This window comes from Apaloderma vittatum, unplaced genomic scaffold, assembly GCF_000703405.1.
Source record: "Apaloderma vittatum isolate BGI_N311 unplaced genomic scaffold, ASM70340v1 scaffold6474, whole genome shotgun sequence".
Classification (NCBI taxonomy): domain Eukaryota; kingdom Metazoa; phylum Chordata; class Aves; order Trogoniformes; family Trogonidae; genus Apaloderma; species Apaloderma vittatum.
In genome coordinates, this window is record NW_009714245.1 from 15,191 (window position 1) to 38,117 (window position 22,927).

The 22,927-nt window shown below is 38.0% G+C and overlaps 1 protein-coding gene across 1 annotated transcript; it reads left to right on the top strand.

The window, feature by feature from the left end:
• Window positions 1-622: 622 nt before the first annotated feature.
• On the top strand, window positions 623-21,395 carry PIK3CA (phosphatidylinositol-4,5-bisphosphate 3-kinase, catalytic subunit alpha). Its single transcript, XM_009868663.1, is given in 21 exon segments — window positions 623-1,033; window positions 2,513-2,722; window positions 3,407-3,657; window positions 5,246-5,491; window positions 6,361-6,446; window positions 8,293-8,398; window positions 9,461-9,613; window positions 9,723-9,857; window positions 12,415-12,539; window positions 12,886-12,967; window positions 13,439-13,603; window positions 14,151-14,254; window positions 15,357-15,528; window positions 15,864-15,970; window positions 16,410-16,531; window positions 17,061-17,139; window positions 18,352-18,522; window positions 19,065-19,182; window positions 19,367-19,518; window positions 20,769-20,861; window positions 20,863-21,395. Coding segments are annotated over 21 exon segments (3,195 nt in total). The 5' UTR covers window positions 623-681; the 3' UTR covers window positions 21,029-21,395.
• Window positions 21,396-22,927: the final 1,532 nt, after the last annotated feature.

The window sequence follows — 22,927 nt, forward strand, 5'->3', positions numbered from 1 at the left end:
AAATGTTAATGGAACTCAGTTCTTCTGTCTCATTCATGGAAAAAAATGGGTTGTTGGCAGTGTGAGTAAATACTTAAAACTGTTGTGGTAGTGGTGTTTCAACACCTAATAGGTTTGAGATGAGAAAAAGGTTTTAAATAAATAAATAGGAGTATCATTATGGCTAAACTGAGCAGAGGTGATGGTTTATGTCTCATCCAAGTGATAATAAATGTTTCTCTTTCCAAATTAAAAATGGGAAGAACTGGACTTGATGTTTGCTTAAAAATTGCTGTAATAATAATTTAAATATTTTCATCCCCCATGCTGCTTTTAAGTGTTCTAATAATAAATTATAAACTTCAGGTAATGAAATTAGTCCTTTATTTTTAAGTCTGTATGTATATTGGCATTTATTTTATCAAACTGATGCGATTCTGCTATTAATGGTTTTATTTGAGTAGACGTTTACATCAAATACAGGTTCATTAGACATCAGTTTTATCAAGTCTTTCTTTTTACGTGTGTAAAATGCAGCTATGAGTATTCATCCACAGTTATAAGTGGTATTTGAACAATTTTATCTGAGATTCCTTGTGACATTTTTGTATTAATATTTACATTTCTGATTTTTACTTAGGTTTACTTCTATGAATCACTGCTTGAAAACCTTCCAGTACTAAGCTATCTAAAGACTTAAAAATGCCTCCACGACCATCATCTGGTGAGCTATGGGGCATCCACTTGATGCCACCGAGGATCCTTGTGGAGTGTCTTCTCCCAAATGGAATGATAGTGACTCTAGAATGCCTCCGTGAGGCCACCTTACTAACTATTAAACACGAACTCTTTAAAGAAGCGAGGAAATACCCTCTCTATCAGCTCCTTCAGGATGAATCTTCTTACATTTTTGTAAGTGTTACACAAGAAGCAGAAAGAGAAGAATTTTTTGATGAAACACGGAGACTTTGTGACCTGCGACTATTTCAGCCTTTTCTAAAAGTCATTGAACCAGTAGGTAACAGAGAAGAAAAGATCCTTAATAGAGAAATAGGTGAGATTATTTAAACATAGCTGATGTGGTTTACTGTCTTTTTTTCAAAATACAAACCAAAGAATTGAAATGGGTAATGTTTGTTACCTGCATCTGTCAGAGTTTGCGTTTCATAACTGTCAGTTGTTGCATCAAATGTCTGAAGATGTTGATCATCATAAAGTAGACATTTGTAAGTTGTGAGTTAATTTTTTTTGCTATTCTCTTTCATTCACAGGTGAAGTCTTTGCCTTGAACATGTTTGTAGTTGTATGAGGCTTAGAGGATATTTTTTGCTTGTCTCTTACTAGCAGGATTTCTTGTTAACAGAACGATGCCTGTTCTGTTGTTTGGGAAGTTAGTCTTAATTTCTGTTGAAGTTTACAGATGGTAAAATCTCAATTCTTATTTGGGATAGATACTGCTCTAACTTGCTTACAAAGTAAAATCTCAGAAATAAGGTGGGTTTATTTGTTTGAGGATTTTTTCTTCCTCTTGCCTACAAGAAGAGCATGGGGAAGGGTAACAAAACCACCTCAAGTGGGAAGGGCAGAGGTGAGACAAATTCGTTGTAGATTATCATTTTCCATTATCCTCTGAAAATGCACAGGGAGGCTAACGTGTGTTCTAGTGTCTAGGCTAAGGGTTTAAATTGAGGCAGTACAAACATACCTACACCCTTTCAGCTGCTAAGAGATGTGCGTTGCACCAGCAGAGTCTTGTCGACTGGAAATACTTGTTCTGGGGTGTTCCTAATTGTTAAATTATTTAATTATTATGAATGTATCGTACATAAACTTCTGTTTCGTAAAGCTTAACCTGTCAAAACAGGGACAACGGTGGTGAGCTAACCATGCAGCAGGACAGTTGAAAGTTTCCATTTGACTGTTCATGTGTAAATAATTATTTATGCAAGTAATTTCATTAAAGTAAATGGAATTACTTTAGAGACGTAGGACCTGAGAGAAAGGGACTTTTATTACATAACTCTGGGCCAAAGAACCAAGTTCAGTGTGTCTTGCAGCGCTTGTCACATTTTTAAATAGCATCAGAAAAATCAAATAGCTGTCATTCAGTTGTAAGCAAAGTTGATTATGGTCCTAACAGCTACCAATAATCCTGACAGGGTTTTAGAAAAAATCGGACTTCACAGCTCCTCTGGTCCCTTTTTGAAACTTTGTGCTGACTTCAAAGGAAGTTTACTACTGGTACTTTTCCTCCGGGAGGAGCGTTAGCTGTGAGAGGGGTGATTTAAGGCTTTGGGAGCTTCTGTGAATGTACACCTGTCTCCTAACATTTTTTTGTGACTGCTGAGTGCACTTAAGAACTGAGTTGTTCATGAATGAAGTAAAACAATATGTGTACAAGTAGAAGCCAGAGATTAACAGGTATTTTCAGTTGTGTTTCACTTAGAGCATGCTTTTTCTGTCACCGATAGAAGGATTCTTTAGCTTTAACTGTCAGTTACAGTTATTTCCTCATGCTTCTTCAATACTGTAGGTTTTGCTATTGGCATGCCTGTGTGTGAGTTTGACATGGTTAAGGATCCAGAAGTACAAGACTTCAGGAGAAATATTCTCAATGTTTGTAAAGAAGCAGTGGATCTTCGAGATGCCAATGCACCACATAGTAGAGCTTTGTATGTCTGTCCTCCAAATATAGAGTCTTCACCTGAGCTACCCAAACACATATACAACAAACTAGATAAAGGTAAGATAAATATTTACAAGAGAAAACATAATTTGCTTTTCAGTGATAGAAATCAAAGAGTACAGCGGGTGACTTAGGTGAATCACTACTTTATGTGCTATATTTAGTACACTCTAGCAATATCTTACACCTCAAGTTATTCAGAATAACTTTCTGGATAGCAGGTAGATTCAAAAGGAAGACAACACTTAATGACATTTTTTGCTATTTAATAACTAAATCTTGGTATATAACTTAATAGAGATGACTTTTAATGGGCAGAAACAGCTTGTTGGCTTTGTATTTTTCTTTTCTCTGATATTCAGATTTCTGGAATTTAAAATGGTGCTGAGTTATCCTGTGGTCCTGAAATATTAAGTAGTTACTGGTGTTTTCTTGAAGGCTACATAGCAGTGTTCGGTTAATAACAATATTCTTAACTTCAAGTTATAAAAGTTTGAATTTACACTGCAGTCAAAAAAAAAATGAGCATGCCTAGTTCCTTGCAGAACCTAGTAACCTGCTGTCAGTTTGGGTTGTGAATCTTGTCTGCCTCTTCAGCAGTACTGCAGACAATTGTCTGCGTTGGGGGCAGGTGGAGGAGTTGTTAGTTTTGGGTCTTTCGGTTTTGGTGGTTGGTTGGTTTGTTTGTTTTGACACAATATTGAAAATGATAGACCTAACATTGTTTTGCATTTCTTCTAGGGCAAATTATAGTGGTGATATGGGTAATAGTCTCACCAAACAATGATAAGCAGAAATACACCTTAAAAATCAATCATGACTGTGTGCCTGAGCAAGTTATTGCTGAAGCAATTAGGAAGAAAACACGAAGCATGTTGCTGTCATCTGAACAACTGAAACTTTGTGTCTTGGAGTATCAGGGCAAGTATATTTTAAAAGTGTGTGGCTGTGATGAATACTTGCTAGAAAAACATCCACTGAGCCAGTATAAGGTGAGTAACATAGTGAGTTTATTCTGAAATGCACTCAAATAATCCAAATTTGTGACAAATTTGTGATCAGTTTTGACTGACTTGCTTTTTCATTAAATTAATCCAAAATGCAGGAAGTAAGAATGAATGTGTCTTTACACTAACTGGCTAGTGCGTGAGTGCAGTATGCATATATGTTGCTGTATGTGCTTCAGAAGAGAGGCGAGGAGAAAAGGTGTTTTAAGCTAGAATTTATGTTACTGGTGTAATTTTTTTTTCTTCCTTGAATGAAGTACTTTACCTCTAACATTAGTGATAAATCAGTTGTAGGTACTTTTAAACCTGTGCTACATTTCTGATGGCGCTGAGTTACGCTTGAATGGGCTTGGTGTAATACAAAAGGAACAGATGTTTAATTATGAGGCAACAATTGCAACTGTGAATCTTGTCCCTCCCTTCAGGAGTGGAAAAAAAAATCTAAACTGTGTTTTCCTGTTACATCTTTACATTTTTTAATCCTATTAAAGGAGTGATAAACTTGGAGCTCTACATAAATGGTTGTTAAACCTTTTTTTGTGGCTGGCTGTCCTTCATTGCCTGGGTTTCGTTAGTGCCGTAACTGCTGACAGAAGAGCATCTGAGCAGCCCTCTGGAGCAGACAACGTTACCTTATACATTTCCTGACAGACTGCTGCTGCTTCCTCTTTGAGGAATGCATTGTTGTAACAAACAGCTTCCATGCCTTCGTCTAAAATGGTTGACAATTTGCTCTCCAGAGCAGCAGGGGAGAGAAGAGGGCTGGGGGATCCTGAGTAATGGGAAAAGCAGCTCTGTTCTGTACAAGCTGGAGAACAAGTGGAGGCATACATGAATAATTTTGCACAGTCATCTCGAGATCAAACGCTGGGCCTATTTGATCTAGCGTGGTTTCTTCAGAAGTATCTGCTGTGCCTTTGCTGTGCCTCAAAAGAGCTTGCTAATTACCCTCCAGGGCTGGACCTGTCTTGCCACGTGGTATTTTGGGGTACTGTTGCCAGAGTAAACGCTCTTGGCGCTCCGTCCTGAATGGACACTCTCCGGGCCTACAGCTGGGGTCTGTCAGTTCAGTGCTGAGCGTAAGGGAACAAGCAGCACTGAAGTAAAAATGAGTGTCTCTCTGACTGTCACCGGGAGTATTGGTGTCACGTGTGCCAGTCCGCGTTGGTACAGCAGTGCCCTGCAAAAGCAGCTCAGCTGCTGCCAGGAGCAGCCCTAACCTGGAAGCAGCCTGTGTTGTTTGTGCCACACTGCGCCAGAGCTAAGGCGAGAAACCCAACTTGTTATTTTGTGAGCTCTGTTGTCTATCTCCAGTTCAGTCTTCCACTGCTGTAGATGTTATTCAGATATCAAAATCTGTACAAAGTGCTGCTCTGCAGTCGTGCCCAACAACGTATTTAAACTGTTGGGTGTTGTAACTGTGGACACCCTAAAGGGTGTACATACGGGGACAACGATAAGCTCTTTACCCTTTTGTATTTCCCTGACTGTTTCTAAGTATAGATTACTAAGAGCGTAAACTTTGAAAGCATTCTGAATTTTGGGTGTTGGTTTGGTTTTTTTTTACTTGCAGTATATACGAAGCTGTATAATGCTTGGTCGCATGCCCAACCTGATGCTGATGGCGAAGGAAAGCCTGTATAACCAGCTGCCACTGGACACCTTTACGATGCCGTCCTACTCCAGGCGCATCTCTACAGCTACACCCTACATGAATGGTGAAGCTACAGCCAAATCCCTCTGGACTATAAACAGTGCGCTCAGAATAAGAATCCTCTGTGCCACCTATGTAAATGTGAACATCCGAGATATAGACAAGGTAAGGTGAACGCTGTGTGGGTTTTGGCAACTCCTGGTTTCCCTCCTGAGTTTTCTGCTCTGTGTTTACATTGGAAAAGAAGTGTTATTTAACATGCTAGAAAATTAGGCCACTTTGCTATTTAGATATAAGTAGTCAATTCTAAAAAATTCAGCCATATTTCGGCATCTGGAAACTTTTTTTTATATTACTTCGAAAGTGTGAGTTTGTGGCATTTAGCTAAATTTTCTGCGTGATAGGAGCAGGACTCAGTTTGTATAGTTCACTTCAGCCAGATATGTCATGGATAAAAAAAAACAAACCACAGATTATTTATAATCTAAAAAATTACTGTGTTTAAGAATGTATTGTAGTAACAGGCAACACATTTGTTGAGGGGATGCCGGATAGTGTGCTGCTATCTTTGTTTTTGCGAAGGGAGGTGTGGGGAGATGAAGGAGAAAAGGCAGGTAAGGTTCGATCCCGTTGAAGTCCTACTACAAGTCTGGCTTTCAAACTTCCTCAGAATTTGTTTTGTCTCTTCTTTCACTCTATTTCAGCACAGGAAGAAATTGAAAATAAGTTCCAGGGGTGGCTTTAGTGTTTATTTCAAGTTTTTTGCTGTGGGTTTTTTTTTTGTAAGACCTAGTTTTGTAATTAATGATGAAAAATATGAAAATGTTTTTTCTAGAAGGGTATGCTTCACACCTTACAGGACATGAATGTACTTGAGTTAGTGATGGGGCCATTTGGTTTTCAGTTTTGGTTTTGGTTTCTTGCTTGATGAGAATGAAAGGCTAATATGTTGTAATTGCGGTACACAATATCAGTGAAAGCATTTGTTTATAGTAACATTTCAAAGACAGTACTAACATCAACATTGTTTTCAGATCTATGTTAGAACAGGCATCTACCATGGAGGGGAACCTTTGTGTGACAATGTGAATACTCAGAGGGTTCCTTGTTCTAATCCCAGGTAAGCTTGAATGACTGTAGAGAACTTGACTTCCAGGGTATCATAAATTATAGCCCTGAAGGAGCAAAGGCTTGATGTAGCCATTATTCAGGTAGAGCTCCTTGCTGGGAATTCCTTACCTTAAGACTTGTAAAAATTTTTTTTACATATCCATGTATTATAAATAAAATCAAGTTCAAAGACAAAGATTTTGCCTTGCATGTAACAGGTGTGAGCAGGTCTGATTTATACATGCATTTACAGTTGCCTCAAACTCAAGTGTAATAGCTTATTGATCCTGTGAAATGAGCATAGCTCTGGGTGATGCAACCTTTTTTTTTTTTTTAAATCTGTGGGTCAATAGCAGGTGTTTGATGTGCAGATTCAGGTTTCACTTTCAATGCGAGACAATGTGATGTCATGTAATCTGTGGATTTCAATTGGTGAGGTGGTGCAGTTTGCCCTAGAGCAGGACCACCGAGTGTGGAGTGATAGCTATCATTTGCTGACGTGGAAAGTGATCTTCCATTGCCAGATCTGGACTGATTGTTTTCAGGAGATTTGACCTACTGTGAATATTATCTGGAAAAATAAATCACATGAACTTAAAAATGCAAAAAGAAGTTCTCAATATGTTTATATATGCTCATATGAAACAAGTACCTAAAAAATGTTCCTGTAACTTTGACTAATGGGGTGTGAAATTTCAGCATCTGCTAGGATTAGATGCAAAGGAGGTGTTCAGAAGAAATTCTTGACTTGTGTTTTCTGTCTGACTTCATGTCTTACTAATATGTTTTGAAACTTGGTTTTGTCAGTACATTTTCTGTGAATATGATCAGGTTTTATAATTAGAAGGCCTAATAATACACATAGTTGTTGAAAGTAGCCTCTCTCTGAGTTGCCCCAAATAAAGTTATACTTGAACTAATAGTTAAGCTGTTTTAAAAAAATCGTCTTGAAAGATGGTGAAGGATATGGCTTGATAACACAAATATGGTCACACAGATCTGTATTTATATGAAATGAACGTTTAAGAAAAGCGAATTGAAGTTTATCTGCCAGTTTCTTCATTTTTAGACGTGGACTTGGACAATTATTTCTTTGTAAAACGCTGCTCTTAGTTGCTACAGACACATGGAAAAAATTAATGGTGTCCTTGGAAGCTACTGCTTCTTCCAACTGAGAAAATCCAGCATGGCAGTATGCTTAGGAATATAAACTATATGTGGAAGATCCACTTCAAAAACACAGTTTTACCAAATGAGAGATCAAGTCTACCAAGAGAAGCTAGTGAAAGCAAAATGTTTATTCCCGTAGAACCGGCTTGTCTTCTAAGTAATATGGTAGATAGAATACTTGAGTTAGGAATATTGCTTTGGATTTCTTTGTTCAATTTCTGTGTTATGTTCCCCTCTTGCAGTTACCTTATTTTCCAGCAGTTCAAATTTAGTTGAGTTCTGAAAGTGATGCCACTTTTTTCCCCACTTGCTTTTTCTCCCCGAATTAAAGCACATACGTAAATCCGTTATCTTTTAGGTTATACCTGTGTGACAGTTGCAGTCAGTAGGTTCACAAGAGTGAAGGCGACTGACTCTATTACTAAGTTTGCAGGAATTGTGCTTCGTGTGGCTTTTTTAAGCAATGCTGGTGCCAGACAACTATTCGCAGAAGTTTCCATTCCCAAAAGAAGTGGATGTGGTCAAATACATGTAGGAGGACCCTCTTTCACTAAGAAAGTGTCCTCTTTATGCACGTATACAGTTTAGGTAGGAGTATAACAAATGCTTTTTAGTGTAACTGTTGATTGAATGCAGTCTCTGTGCTCTCCTTTAACCTGGTTTTATTCTGCTTTTAAATCTCACAGGTGGAATGAATGGCTGTTGTATGACATGTACATCCCTGATCTTCCACGCGCTGCTCGGCTCTGCCTTTCTATCTGTTCTGTTAAAGGCCGAAAGGGTGCTAAAGAGGTAGAATACTTCATGGCTTTAAAACACTAATGGAGTCAGTGTACTGACTCCTAAAGTCAAGTTTGGGAAGATATTTGGTAAATGCTGTCCTGGCAATGAGTCTTAGTGCAATGTCTGATTTGCTTTTGTTTTAAATAGAGGGTTTTCATTGGTTATTTCTTATTCAGACTACCGCTTTTTTGTCCTGTGGAAAACGTGGAAAAAAGCTTATCCATTCAGCGCTGTAAATCATGTCTGTATTCTATTGTCAGAAAGAAAGATCAATGTTAGTGTTTTGAGGGGCAAGTGCTGTATATTATTTTCCTAGCTATAAGAAAGGGACAATATTTATACTTGAATTTAGACTTGACTTTTTAGGTAAAGAAAACTGCTGCTGCTTTAGCATTTGATGCAAGATCTCGGATAGTAATTTTTGAGAGTCTACATAGAGCATCTAGTTCTAACCACCAGCATCATTACATTCCGAGTCTGAGTGTATGTCACAGGTACTATATAGTTTGGGGTTTTTTGTCTACAAACAGGTTTACAAATCTTAGAGAATGGTTTGGGTTGGAAGGGACCTCAGAGATCATCTAGTTCTAACCACCTCTGCCGTGAGCAGGGACATCTTTCACTAGATTAGATTGGTCCAACCTAACATTGAACATTCCCAATGATGGGACATCCACACCTTTTCTGGGCAACCTGTTCCAGTGTCTGACCACAATTATTATTTAAAAATAAAAATTATTTTTTATGACCAGTCTTTCAGTTTAAAAGTGTTGCCCGTTGTTCTGTCACTGCAGGCTTTGGTCAAAAGTCTCTCTGTCAAGAAAAGCCTCTCTCCATCATCTTGAGTTATTTTGATGTGGGGAAGATGTTAACATGTGTTAGCAAGTGTTTTGATATCATTTGGCAAAATGATGTCATGGCAGTCATTCACGGAAAAATATGGTACAGCTTCCGCAACCTGCTAATCTGGGAATGTAATAACTTGCTCTGGGGTGAAAACGTTGTTTCTTCTGACTCGCTCTGCAGTAATTAACAAATGACACTGAAAAATCATGTTTTCATCTCTTGAAGGAGCACTGTCCATTGGCTTGGGGAAATATAAACATGTTTGATTACACAGACACTCTCGTATCTGGGAAAATGGCTTTGAATCTTTGGGCAGTACCTCATGGGCTGGAGGATTTGTTGAATCCTATTGGTGTTACTGGATCAAACCCAAATAAGGTAAGGACTTGCATGCCAGCGTGCTTCTCATGAGTACGTTTTCAAAATATGCTGTGTTCTAATCAGTATCATTCACCAGAAAAAAATAATTTAAATGCTCTTTAAACAGGAAACTCCATGTTTAGAGCTGGAATTTGATTGGTTTAGCAATCCTGTGAAGTTTCCAGACATGACGGTGATTGAAGAGCATGCCAACTGGACTATATCACGTGAACTGGGGTTTAACTACAGCTATGCAGGGCTGGTAAGGCAAACTCCCCTTCCAAGGTTACCTACTAATCTATGAAAGTGTTATTTACTACTTTATTTATTTTACTCAGTATTATTATTGGTGATAAAGAAAACTTTTTTTCCTTACATCCCATTTCATTGTAAAACCAAGCCCATTTTTATTTTTGTTTTGTGTTTAGCAAACTGAGTAATATATTCTCTTCCCTTTATATTGCCAGTAAACTGACCTAATACTTCACTGACCAAGGAAAACACTTGCAAAAAAAAAAAAACAAAAACCCAACCCTGTCTTACTGTATAAACTGTTAGAGTGTTTTTGACATTTTTATATGGCTAATTCTGATGTCTAAACTATGTAGTTTGCCTTTTCAAAAGTTGTAATTCTTCAGTGCTGTTTTTCTTTGTTGCAATTTCATGTTTATAGGTGGTCTTTCTTGTGTAACCCAAAGGTGCTTATAACTCCTTAGTGGCTGTTTAGCAGGCTAGTTATGGCCATGAGTACAGGGACTTTTAAGAGAATTGATTGGCACACGTGGGTGTAGTCTTTTGCCTCTCCTCTTCCATGAAGAGACCCTGCGCATTGCTGTTCGGCTTTCTGGTGAGGTTTGGAGCTCTCATAAAAGCACTTGGTGTGATGATGGAAAGGGGAAAAAGAAAAATAGCAAAGCTAAAAGTGTTCTGTATTTAAAGACAAGGCTGCGAAGTGAGTTGGTATGTTTTACATTTTCTTCTGGAGGCTGGTTCAAAGACTTGCGAGTTTCCCTGAAAGAGCTTTGTGGTCTGTGTGAAGAGTCATCTCGGGGCGGAAAGTTTCGCTGCGCCAAAAAGTGCGTGGGTGTTAGTAAGCTTCCAGTTTGGGCATTCTGATGTTATTTGTGACAGTCTCATCTCAACATACCTCGAACAAAGGACTGCAGGCATTTGATTTCTCTTGATACTCTACCGGGAGTCCCTCACAGAGTGGCATACCTTCTTCGGGTATAGACTGTGACTGAGCTGCTGCAGCATTCTTAATAAATGTTTAAGGACAGCTGGCTTCTTGGTAAATAACATTCCTTTGCTATAACACAGCCTGTTACCTGGGTGTGTATAAATATGCTCAACTTGTCATTTGGTTCCATTTGTAGGCAAAAGTAGAAAATGGTGGGAGAATAAGCTCTTACTTCAGTGACAAAGTAATGATCAACTTACGCTTCACAATTATTTTTTTTAACAAAAACCACAGTTTATGTAATTAAAGATAATGTAGAGAACTCAGTCTGAAATAGATACCGAGTGGTATAACCTGACAGGTTGCATGTTCTTAGAAGTAACTCCACCTTACCTTTTAAAGGGTGCCTTGATCTCCTACCTGGAAATTTCAGATTGTTCTCCTCTTCAGCTTGATTTTTGGGTTGTTTTGGTTGGTCTTTTTTTCTCCATATGTATTTTAAGCTAGATGCATTGAAGAGACTTTCTTTAAAATACATGCACGTATTTCTGTTTTGAAGTACTAGTTGAACTAGTTGAAAATGTCTGCCAGTTTTGTTGACAGCAAAAGATCAGTTCATTCTTGCTTATTATCGTGTTTAATGGGCTCAGTAGAAATTGCCTGGGGAAAGAGCAGAACAGGAGGTCAAATATTCTGGTTCTACAGTTGAAACAATTTGAACTTGGAAAAGAGTTGGTTTTATTCTTTTGTAGTAGTAGGTATCACACTGGTGTAAAAATGTGAGTCCACTATAAAAAAACTCTTGTCGAATTTTTGAGATGGCTTAATCTTAAGTGTCGAACTTGGCTGTTACAGTTGTATTTTATACGAAAGGCAATAATGTAAGCTGCTTAAGATTTCTCTTTTTCACAGTACAAGCGAGTCTGTAGTTGAAACCTCAGACTACATCATTTCATATGCTGCTTTGCAAAAGAAAAACTCCAACTGTTAAATGAACTGAGAAATGGAAAATATAGGAGAAAAATTGAATTGGGCACATGAGCTGTGAAAAATTTAGTAGTAGTTTCAATACTTCTGCCATTGGTCTAAGCTGGTTCTAATAAATGAAGTCCTAGAAAAATTAATTTCAGTGAGTACCACTTCTTTTTTCTGTTCTTTTTGGGGAATATCTTATGCTAATTCTGGTTAATGTTTTCCAGTCTTCCTCACTTTCATGCAGTGTCCTACCTCTTATTTACCTGACTTCATCCTCCATATTCTGCTTTTTCACTTTTGATTTTTTTCACTCCTTTCAGCAGCTCTCTGCAGTCTCAAAACTGAAGACAGAAATGACCCGTTTCGTTTTTGTGTTGTCTTATGTTGTTCATCAGATGTCAACTGCTGAGATTTCTCCGCACGGCTGATTTAGTTGAAATGTACTGCTTCTTGTCCCAATACTGACTAAAAGCAGTTACAGAAAGGAAATCTGGTCTTTCATCTCTTTTTAAATTCTAAGTCCTCAGTTATAAAAACAGGAAACAACACGATAGTATTGTGTGACGGACTGTGTATGTTGCTGTACGGCTCAAATACTTGATGTATGTTCTATGACCGGAGAAGAAAATGCATGGAGGGTTAACTGGCCACTTTTTCTCTGCAGAGTAACAGAATAGCTAGAGATAATGAATTAAGAGAAAGTGACAAGGAGCAACTTCGAGCCATCTGTACACGAGATCCTTTGTCTGAAATCACTGAGCAAGAGAAGGACTTTCTCTGGAGCCACAGGTATTTAAAAAAACCCCACCCTTCTTGTCACAGTCAGACTCTGTTCCATTCACTCAGAATTTGTCATGACTTGCTGTGGGTTTTGCTCCCTTTTTCTTATTTTGTGTTCTTTTCTAAAAGGCTTGAAAAGCATTCTGCGTTGTGTGTCTTGGTGCACAAGCCTATGGACAATAGTTGTCGAAGTATTTTACATTTTCAGCATTGCTGCAATCTTACCTTCACACATGGATCCTAACACCACCTTATGATATCAGTTGGATTCGGATGACAAAGGAAGGTTCAAGACTGAGGGGACATAGATGGCTGTTGAAGCAAAAATGACATTTTACATTTTTCTCTTTTGCAGACACTATTGTGTGAATACTCCAGAAATTCTGCCCAAATTACTTTTGTCTGTTAAGTGGAATTCTAGAGATGAAGTGGCTCAGGTAACATATACTACTGTATAAGATTTAAGTTTTGAAGAATCTTAAAAATATGCTGTTTAAAGAAAAAGTTCTGGAAGTTAAAAACGTGTTATGTGTGCATGGTAAATTGAATGAAAACTTAAGATGATTCAAGTTGCCACTGTAATGGACCAGTCAGTCTGGCCCATAGTTTAGGGTGATTTTTTTTTTTCAGCTCAGGCTGAGTCTTGAGATCTCCTCTTGGTGACATTACTTGAATCCTTGTTATGTTGCTGATTGTCAATTGCAGTTATAGCTTAAGTTTTGTTTTCATTACTTCTCTAGTGAATAAAATAACAAAGTCAGCTGGCAACTAATACCACGTTGTTTATTGAGAGAGGGCTGCTGATTAAACAGCTTCTACTGAGATGCAGTCTGTGTCTGATGATCCCTTCTAACAACTTCTTCCTAATCAATGCAAATGTGCAACGTGCTTGGACTTTTTGTCCACAGATGTACTGTTTGGTGAAAGATTGGCCTTCAATCAAGCCAGAGCAAGCAATGGAGCTTCTGGACTGTAATTATCCAGATCCAATGGTGCGAGCTTTTGCAGTTCGGTGTCTGGAGAAATCTTTGACAGACGACAAACTGTCCCAATACTTAATTCAACTAGTACAGGTATCTAACATGGTTTGGTATACTTGATGTCTTGTGTATGGTCAGTGATCACAGGGGCTTCAAATAAAACAAGAGTTAAGAGAATGTTCAAAAGAGGTCATCAAGTATCTGTTTGCCCTGTGGGTTATTCAGTAGGATCATTTTCTGTAGTGCTGTGGCTTTGCGTGTTGATGTTAAATGCCAAAATTCTGCAGAGATGCAGAACTGTTCTACCAACTGGAACAGGCAGCTATTTCAGCTGTCCTGACATATGGGGAAGTATGAGAAAAAGCATCTTCTCAAAATTTTGAGCAAGTTGAGGCTAAAATATTTGGTAACAGTAAAGGAAGCATCAGATGGCGAGTTCCTGAAATAGAGGCAGCCGATGCGCTATTAGCAGATACTGTTCAGTTCCTAACACATGCCAATAATAATACCAAGATTGGTCATTCTACAGACTTTGGTGTAAAACACATTGCTTTTTATTGAACTGCCTGTAATCTGCATATTGTTCACAGAAATAATAATGACGGCTGATTATTTTTATTTTCTCTTCATCCTTAACTAGGTTCTGAAATATGAACAGTATTTGGATAATCAGCTTGTGAGATTTTTACTCAAGAAGGCACTGACCAATCAAAGGATAGGACATTTCTTCTTTTGGCATTTAAAGTAAGCTTAATATCATGTTAAGGGGTGGTGAGTTTCCTATTAACTGCAAACAATTAGATACTCTAACAGCATTTGGCATGCTAAATGTCTTTTTTTTTTTCTTTAGGAAAAGATTAGCACTTAAAGTTTGCTTTATATTGGTTAAGAGTTTGAATGCGTATTTTGGTAATAGAAGTCATCTTTTGCAGTTTCAGTAGCTAGTTAATAATAGAAACTTAGTCTTGTATTTCTTACCCTCTGATGATGATTATTCTAAAAGCAGGGTAGCCTAACTAAGGTTGCCAGAAGCCTCCTGTATTGTTAACTGTTGACAACTCTTTGGCAGTTTCCTGCTGTTTGATTATATATGCCAGATCCCCTACCAGTTTTGTCCAGAAAATGTACAAATAGTCGAGGCCTAAAGATTGACCAGATAAGGCTTTGAAAATAGCAGTTCGTACATGCTTGTTAAAGACTTCATAGGGAACCAAAGTAACTCAGTGTGCTTCCTTACGAAGTATAACATGAGCATTTGTAATTCCTGGTGTTGAGAAAGCTGAGCATAAATCACCCTCCTGCATACTGGATTGTAGCTAGGTCTTACCTAAAAATGCTGTTCTAAGTTAGTGTGATCAGACACAGAAACAGGATCAAGGAATCTTTGGGGTGGTGTTTTTCCACTCCCCTTGGTAATCATCAAGGATGATGGAGTAAGTTGCCTCATCAGCTTGTTGGAGGGGATGTATTTTAGCACTGTGCAAAGGCACAAAGTAGGTAAAACCAAGAAAAATAGAGGGGGCACAGCCTGGGCAAAGAAATCTGGAACTTGAAAGCTTGAGGTTTACTACAGAGTTTCTGGGAAGCATGGAGTAGAAAAGGACAGGATGGAGCAAGAAGGAGTGGGGAAAAAGCCTATAAACTGTGCTGAAGTAGTTGCAAATGCTACTGTGTCTGATCAGCCCAGCCAAAATGAGATGAGCTTTGGGAGGTCAGTACAAGTGACTTACCTGAAAAGAAGGATCCATATGCAGCCCTCAGGAAGATGTTACAGGTGTAGCATCATTTTTGGCACCTCTGAGTAGTCTTTGTCTTTAAGCTATAACTATTCTTCCTCTCTGTGTAGGTCTGAAATGCACAATAAAACTGTAAGTCAGAGGTTTGGTTTACTTCTGGAGTCCTATTGTCGAGCGTGTGGAATGTACCTAAAGCATCTGAGCAGGCAGGTGGAGGCTATGGAGAAGTTGATTAACCTCACAGATATTCTCAAGCAGGAAAAAAAAGATGAGACCCAGAAGGTATTATGAGCTGTCCACATACCAAAACTGTTGCTGTTGAGTCACAGGAATTACTTTGAACTGTGTTTTGTTTTATTAATTAGAAAATAATTAATGGTAACTTCATTAGATAGTGTTATCTTAGAAGCTGAAATACTTTCTCTGTGCATTGCCATTGTCTGCCTCTCAAGGCAATACAGTAATGTTACGGGTTTCCGTTTGTGTAATATATGGTGGAGTTGCTTGTGTTGGAACTGTGCAAAACCTTGCTTTGAAACCAAAGCTAAAATCTGATACTTACCTTCATTTATGTGTAATTAGTGTTCTCAGAACTGGAATGTGTGATTATTTATCAGGTACAGATGAAGTTTCTTGTTGAACAAATGAGACGGCCAGATTTTATGGATGCTTTACAAGGTTTTATCTCTCCTCTTAATCCTGCGCATCAACTGGGAAATCTTCGGTACTGTCTTCAGTTTTGAAATTTGGCTAGATGTTTGAGTAAATGCTTAGTAATGTTAACATTAACAGTGTTAAATGTTAGCATACCAAATGTTAGTATCTTCAAAGTTAACTGAATAAAATTTGTAGCAGAGTAATGGAGTGAGGAAGCTTTTGCTGTTCCGTTAAGGTGACAGGAACTTCAGTCCTTTTTCCATTTGTAAGGAACTGCCAGAGGAAGATGTACACATAGCCAGCTTGTTGGGGGGGCTTAGCCAATGGCTAACCTTGCACGTACTAATTTAAGTTTGAAGCTGAAACTAGTTGGTTGCCTGTGCATCTCTAATTTGATATTAGTTCAGCGAGTTTGAAGAAAACACAGAGAACTTAGTACTATTACAGAAACATGGTATGAGAATCAAATTGTGCCGATTTCATAGAAACCTTATCTTTTCTTATAGGCTTGAGGAGTGCAGGATAATGTCATCTGCAAAAAGGCCCCTGTGGTTGAACTGGGAAAACCCAGATATTATGTCTGAATTGTTATTTCAGAACAATGAGATAATCTTTAAAAATGGAGATGGTAAGGAAAGATAAGTGTAATCCAGAATCTACATATCTGTTTATTTTTCTAACCTGTTCAGTATTTTTTCGAAGCATATAAAATACATATATTGGAGAGAAAAAAAAATTTAAAATCACCTGAGCAAAGCAATTTTCTTGAAAAATTAACCATGCACAAATAAGTATTTGTCTGTCATGTACAAATTGTGTATGTTCTAAAATGCTCAGCATGTTAAAGTGGAACATTATTTAATACCTTTGAGATTTTTTTACTTGAAAATATCTTCAAGACATTACAGATGTGTGATCTAGAGTTCCACTGTCCTGATTTTAGTGTATATTTTTCAACAGCTTTGAAATAGCCACCACAAGTTTATGTTACCTCTCAATTATTTCAAATCTGTTTTTCTCTGTTAGGAGAAGACCTACACTAAACTATACAAGCCTCATTTCTTTGGACTTACTTTTTGGGGGAAAAGTAAAATAAGATTTTAAAAAGTGTTCTGGGGTTATGAAATTTGCAATTTCTGTATATTTGACTATTCCAGACTTGCGTCAGGACATGCTGACACTTCAGATAATTAGAATTATGGAAAACATCTGGCAAAATCAGGGTCTCGATCTTCGGTAAGCATTAGAGGTCGTTCTCAAGCAATACTGTTCTTAATGGGGTTTGTGTGTGTTTGTTGCCAGATGGCTTCTGTTCTCCCAAGTGTAACAAATGCAATGCTATAAATAGCCAGTTTTGTATGTGTTGGAGCTATTTCTTACTGTTGTTTTTTTTAATAACCTCCAGTTAGCTAAACTACTGAACTATGTAAAGATAAGATCGTATTTGAAAAAAGCTGAAATCTGACTCAAGTGGGTGTAAGGGTTCAAAAGAGCAGAAGTGGCTGTAAGAGCTAACACACACTAGCCCCACTAGAGTCTACTCATGGGATCGGTAGGATTTGCTTTGAACAAGTTGCCAAACTTGCAGTGCTGCTGAGCGATGACTCTTTGTAGTTGGTATTTTTATTTCAGTAGATACCCAGTCTGATGTGCCTGCAGCTTTTCCACCTCTAAATAGTCTGTGGGTGCAGGAGCTTCTGCAGAATGCCATTTGGTAGAAACTAGTCTGTTTCTGGAAAACTGATGCTAGACAGGTTGCGTTTCCAAATATGTGTTTGCTGTTTGGAAGATTTTTAGGTGGTGGCATAACAGAGCTGCCTCTGTGCTGTCAATCCAAATATGTTCTTTGCACTGCCAGTCCTCATCATCTAGAGGAGATTAAAAAAAAAAAAAGACCTATTGGTTTACCCCATCTCCCAGGCATTCAGGAAACTATTTTGTTTCTAGTACTTTAAGGAGTGACAGAATTGCAGCTTTGTCCAGGAAGGGTTTGTAGAGTTACAGTTCAGAGTGCCCATGTCTCAAAGAGTAGCCAGCTATGGAAATGTGAAAAAATACCTCTTCTTCCACCTCTTTTCACCACTCTTCTAAAAGAGGCAGCATGGTGTTTCAGAGTTGAGTGAGTATGGTGTGACAGGCTGATTAGAAGCAGAAAACTCTAAGCTGTCAGTCTGCTGTACTGAAAGACTGAAATCAGCGTGGAGGATGAGGATGATGGATTCCAATTCTTGAGTGAGCTACAGATTACACTACTGGGAAAAAAAAATTAAGGATCTAGAAATTGTGGCTTATCCCACTAAGGCCATTAAACCGTATGTCTCTATGGTACAGAAAGTCTGACAGTCCAAATTTTATTCTACATCCTTAAGAAAATAGCTGGATCTCACTGTTTTTCTTTGACCTCCAAATCACACCTTTACCTAAAAAACCCAAACTTTGGTCTTGCAGGATGTTGCCTTATGGTTGTTTGTCGATTGGTGACTGCGTGGGACTCATTGAGGTAGTGAGGAGCTCACACACGATCATGCAGATTCAGTGTAAAGGAGGCCTGAAGGGAGCGTTGCAGTTCAACAGCCACACGTTGCATCAGTGGCTCAAGGACAAGAACAAAGGAGAAATGTGAGATTTCCTGTTGCTTGTTTTTCTTGTTCATGTACTCTTTTTGATGGAAACTTCAAGGGAACTGAAGTTCATCAAGTGGAAAATTATGTCCATTTCTTTTATTTTGGGGGGGTGTGTGGTTTGGTTTTTGTTTTGTTTTGTTTTGTTTTCCCCGCCCTTGATTGGTTAGTATTCCTGCTTGTAGCTTTTCTAATGAGTTTGAGTGGTTGTGTGTCTTCTCAGCAGTAAAGCATAACTTGGAGGTAGAACATAGATATGGCTCAAGTCTGTATTTTAACAGTAGCTCATCAAAATGGAAACTGCTGGCCTTCAAAAGAGGGTCAGTTTAGTCGTTAGTTTACTGTTCTATGATCTAAGCACTGCAGTTTTCGGAGTATGCTGAATTTCTTCCTTAATTGGATAAAGTGGTAAAGTCCAGGAGTGGCTTAACTGAGAGAAGTTTTCTCTTCTTTCACGAGGAAGAGAAAAATAAAATCTGCACTTTTGTATTATTAGGATATTGGTATGAAAACGTCTCAATTTTTTTTTGTTTCTAATAGGTATGATGCAGCCATTGACTTGTTTACACGTTCTTGTGCCGGCTACTGTGTTGCTACTTTTATACTGGGCATTGGCGATCGCCACAATAGTAACATCATGGTGAAAGATGATGGACAAGTAAGATACACCTCTCAGAAATTATAGTCTGTGTCACCTCTTGCTTTGATAGGAGTTTAAAAAAAAAAAACTCCGTAAATTAAAAAAAAAAATCTATCTGAACTATAAGTAAATTATCAATTTTACTATGACATCATTTAAACAAGGAATTACTAACCTTAATCTACTCTTCTGTCTTTCCAAGCTGTTTCACATTGACTTTGGGCACTTCCTTGATCACAAGAAGAAAAAATTTGGTTACAAAAGAGAGCGTGTGCCATTTGTCTTAACACAAGACTTTTTAATAGTGATTAGTAAAGGAGCCCAAGAATGTACCAAAACAAGGGAGTTTGAAAGGTGAGCCTTTTCTAAGCATTTAACTTCAAGAGTATTTTGTACCTAAAATGCATTTTACTACTGGTGGCCTTTAATTATTAGACCTTTGAACTGAAAAGTAGTATTTTAATTGGCTTGCTAATTCTTTAGCTGAAGATCAGCCACACACTTGTAAATCAGTAGGTGATCTTAGTGCTTACATGGGCTTTGGTTCATGAAACCTCACTTTAACTTTGCAGAGTTAACACACATGTGAATAAAGGTAAATAAAGAACAATTTTTAAATATCCGATTTTTTTTTTTATTTAACACTTTAAAAAATCCTCTTGGGATTGTATAACTACAAAAACTGGGAATTCTGAAATCGTAGAATCATAGAATGGCCAAGGCTGGAAGGGACCTTAAATGTTGAGTGTAATGCACCTCAGAGCCTTACTGCTCACTCTCTCTCCTCTAGCTGTTGTGATATCAGCTCTTCAGCTGGCCTGTGTAGTTTGTGACATTCTGCAGAACCTGCTAAGAAAGTAGAACTAATAATAATACATTTAAGAATCTGTTGCTGTAGTTGTTCTTAATATCTGTCTGGAATGCTGTAGTTGTTCTTAATATCTGTCTTTCCAGATATTAAGAAACAGAGTCTTTGCGAGATTTCAGTTTTAATCTTAATTTCATTATGTTGGGGATTTCAAGTTACAGTGTTTGTGTGAATGCTGCAGTGAAACTTTTTTGCATATTTTTTTCCTTAACCCAAATTAAGTTAGTGATTTTGGTGTAAATGGGCATTTGTCACCCAGTGCTCTGATACAGCAAATGCCTGTCTTCAGTGCATTTTGCAGAGTATTGGAAGAGCAACAGCTACTGTCTTCAGAACAACACTAGCGAGGTGCATCTCTGATGATAACCAGGAAAGCACTGGTTGCAGCAGTATGTCAGGAAACGCTCTTTGAAATCTGAAATATGGCCTCTGTGAACTGCCACAAGCTCATGTTAAATCCTCGTGTGAATTGCAAGTGAGGCTTAAGGCTAGAAAGGACATCTGCAGTTTGGCTGTTAGTCTGACCACCACTAATTCTCACAGAACTGAAGATAACCTAAGTAGGAAGTTGAGTATATTTTCTCAGCAACATTATGGTGTTCTTGTGAGACTAAATGTGTCTCCGTTTTTAGTGTCCAGTTACCTGAAAACTCTTTTGGAGGTGAAGAAGTAATATGCATCTAATAGGAAAATATACTCAACATTTTTTTCTCACTTTTTTCCACGTCTCTTCCAGGTTTCAGGAGATGTGCTATAAGGCTTATCTAGCAATTCGGCAGCATGCCAACCTCTTCATAAACCTTTTCTCCATGATGCTTGGCTCAGGAATAGTCCTTTGATGACATTGCATACATTCGAAAGACCCTTGCATTGGACAAAACTGAGCAGGAGGCTCTTGAGTACTTCATGAAGCAAATGAATGATGCTCACCATGGTGGCTGGACAACAAAAATGGACTGGATCTTCCACACAATAAAGCAACATGCTTTGAACTGAAATGCAAGCAAAGAAAACAAGAACTGATAGCCCGCTTTGTGGGTACTGCACTGTTAATACCCGTTAGCAGCAAAGACTGGTTGCATAGGAATTGCACAAACCATAAACAACATTAGAATTTATGGCAGGAAAAGAGATGAACTGTTCAGACAGCTGTCCAAAAATAATGTAAAACAGGGTTTCAGATAGCACTAAAATTGTACACTTCAAAAAAATAAGCTTTAGTATGATGTGTGACTTCATGTTATGCCTTAAGCCCAAAAAGGTAAACTCGGAAGAATGTTTCCTTTTCTAATTTGGTAGGATAAATTAGAAGGAAAAAGAAAATAGTGCTAGTGTGAACGTAGAGTCCATCACATGTTACCTTAGATCTGGTACAGCAAGTAGAGACTGTGCTGGATTGAGAAGAAAAGCGACTATTTAAATGCAGCATGGTCTGAAAGGAGGGAGTTTTAAGCTCAAAGATCTAAAAACAATTGTGAGAGGACAGTGCCTTTTAAATGTGCTCAGAGGCATTAACATTTACAGGATTTAGATGACCCTTTGATTTCTGGGTCCATCACATGCACAGTTTCTGAAAGCAGTAGGAAATTGGCCCATTCAGTATAGTGTTTCTTCTGCTCAGTATTTCTAGGGGTGCAATTCATACCTTCACAGAGAAACTCCCCATCATCCCCAAAAACTGACTAACCTGGAAATTGAATGGTTAGAATTGGGTTTAGTGCAACAGAGAGTTGTAGTGTTCATCTTAGGTTTGCTTTAATCTAACTTGAACGGAATAGATTTTTTTCATACATGTTTTCCAGAACCTAAAGAAAGGTGAGTTATTAAAATTATTGAAAGATTATTTTTTTATAAAGGCTATTTATATAATAGGAACTATTATTAATATATATTCTTTATTTACATGATTTGTCCAATATTCACTCTTTTAATTTTGCAGCCCAGTTCTATCTGTCCAAGACTCCCGTTTCCATTAACGTCACTGAAGGTGACCAGATATACTCCTAGGACCAAATTCCACCCTGGTGAAAGAGGACACAAGTACCACGGAAGTGGTGGGACACCCACCCACTAATGCCAGAGGTGAACTTGGCCTAAGTCTCTTCAAAAATTTTTGGGCATCACTCTTCACGTTACTGAAGTGATATGCTGGCTATTAAAGGAACATAACATTTAAACCCTCAATCTTCAGGTCCACCATTTCTCCTCCTCCTCCTTCCTTTGGAAGCGGTCGTTTAACCCAGTAACAGATACATCAGAAATAGCAATTTAGATTTTCAATATGGTCGCTAATAAGCAGTTCAACATACGGCAGATACATTGGCTAGCTCAAAGCATGTGGAGTTACCAAACATTTTATAGCTCTGTTTTGTGTGTGTGTAATATATATTTGTAAATCTAGTTGTTGACCTCCTAACACAATTACGATGTGTGCAATCAGTTCAATTGGCACCACTTTTTGAAACTGTTCAGAGTACTGAGGATTTCAGATTGCCCTTATGCACAACTTCAGGTAGGACTGTTTTTCTAATTGTTAAACAGATACTTTTTTTTTTTTTTTTTTAATTAGTGAAGCCCATGATTCCAAGGGTGATGTTCACCCTACTGTTTTAAACTTGCCCGATTGGCAGCACTTGGAGTGAATTCCAAAGGTTTGGGGCTTTTGGAGGTTCAGCTCATTCATTTGCAAACATGCACCGAGGTGCCGCTCAGAAAGTGCAATACCACATGTAATATAAAATGTGCTGACAGCTAGTGTTAGGTTAGAATATAAGTATATAAATAAAGTGTACTTTGTGCAGGCTGTACTGATGAGGTAATGAGTGGGTGGCTTCATTTAGCAAATTGTAATATATTAAAGATGTGCAATCAATTACGTTCTGAAAGACTTTGGGG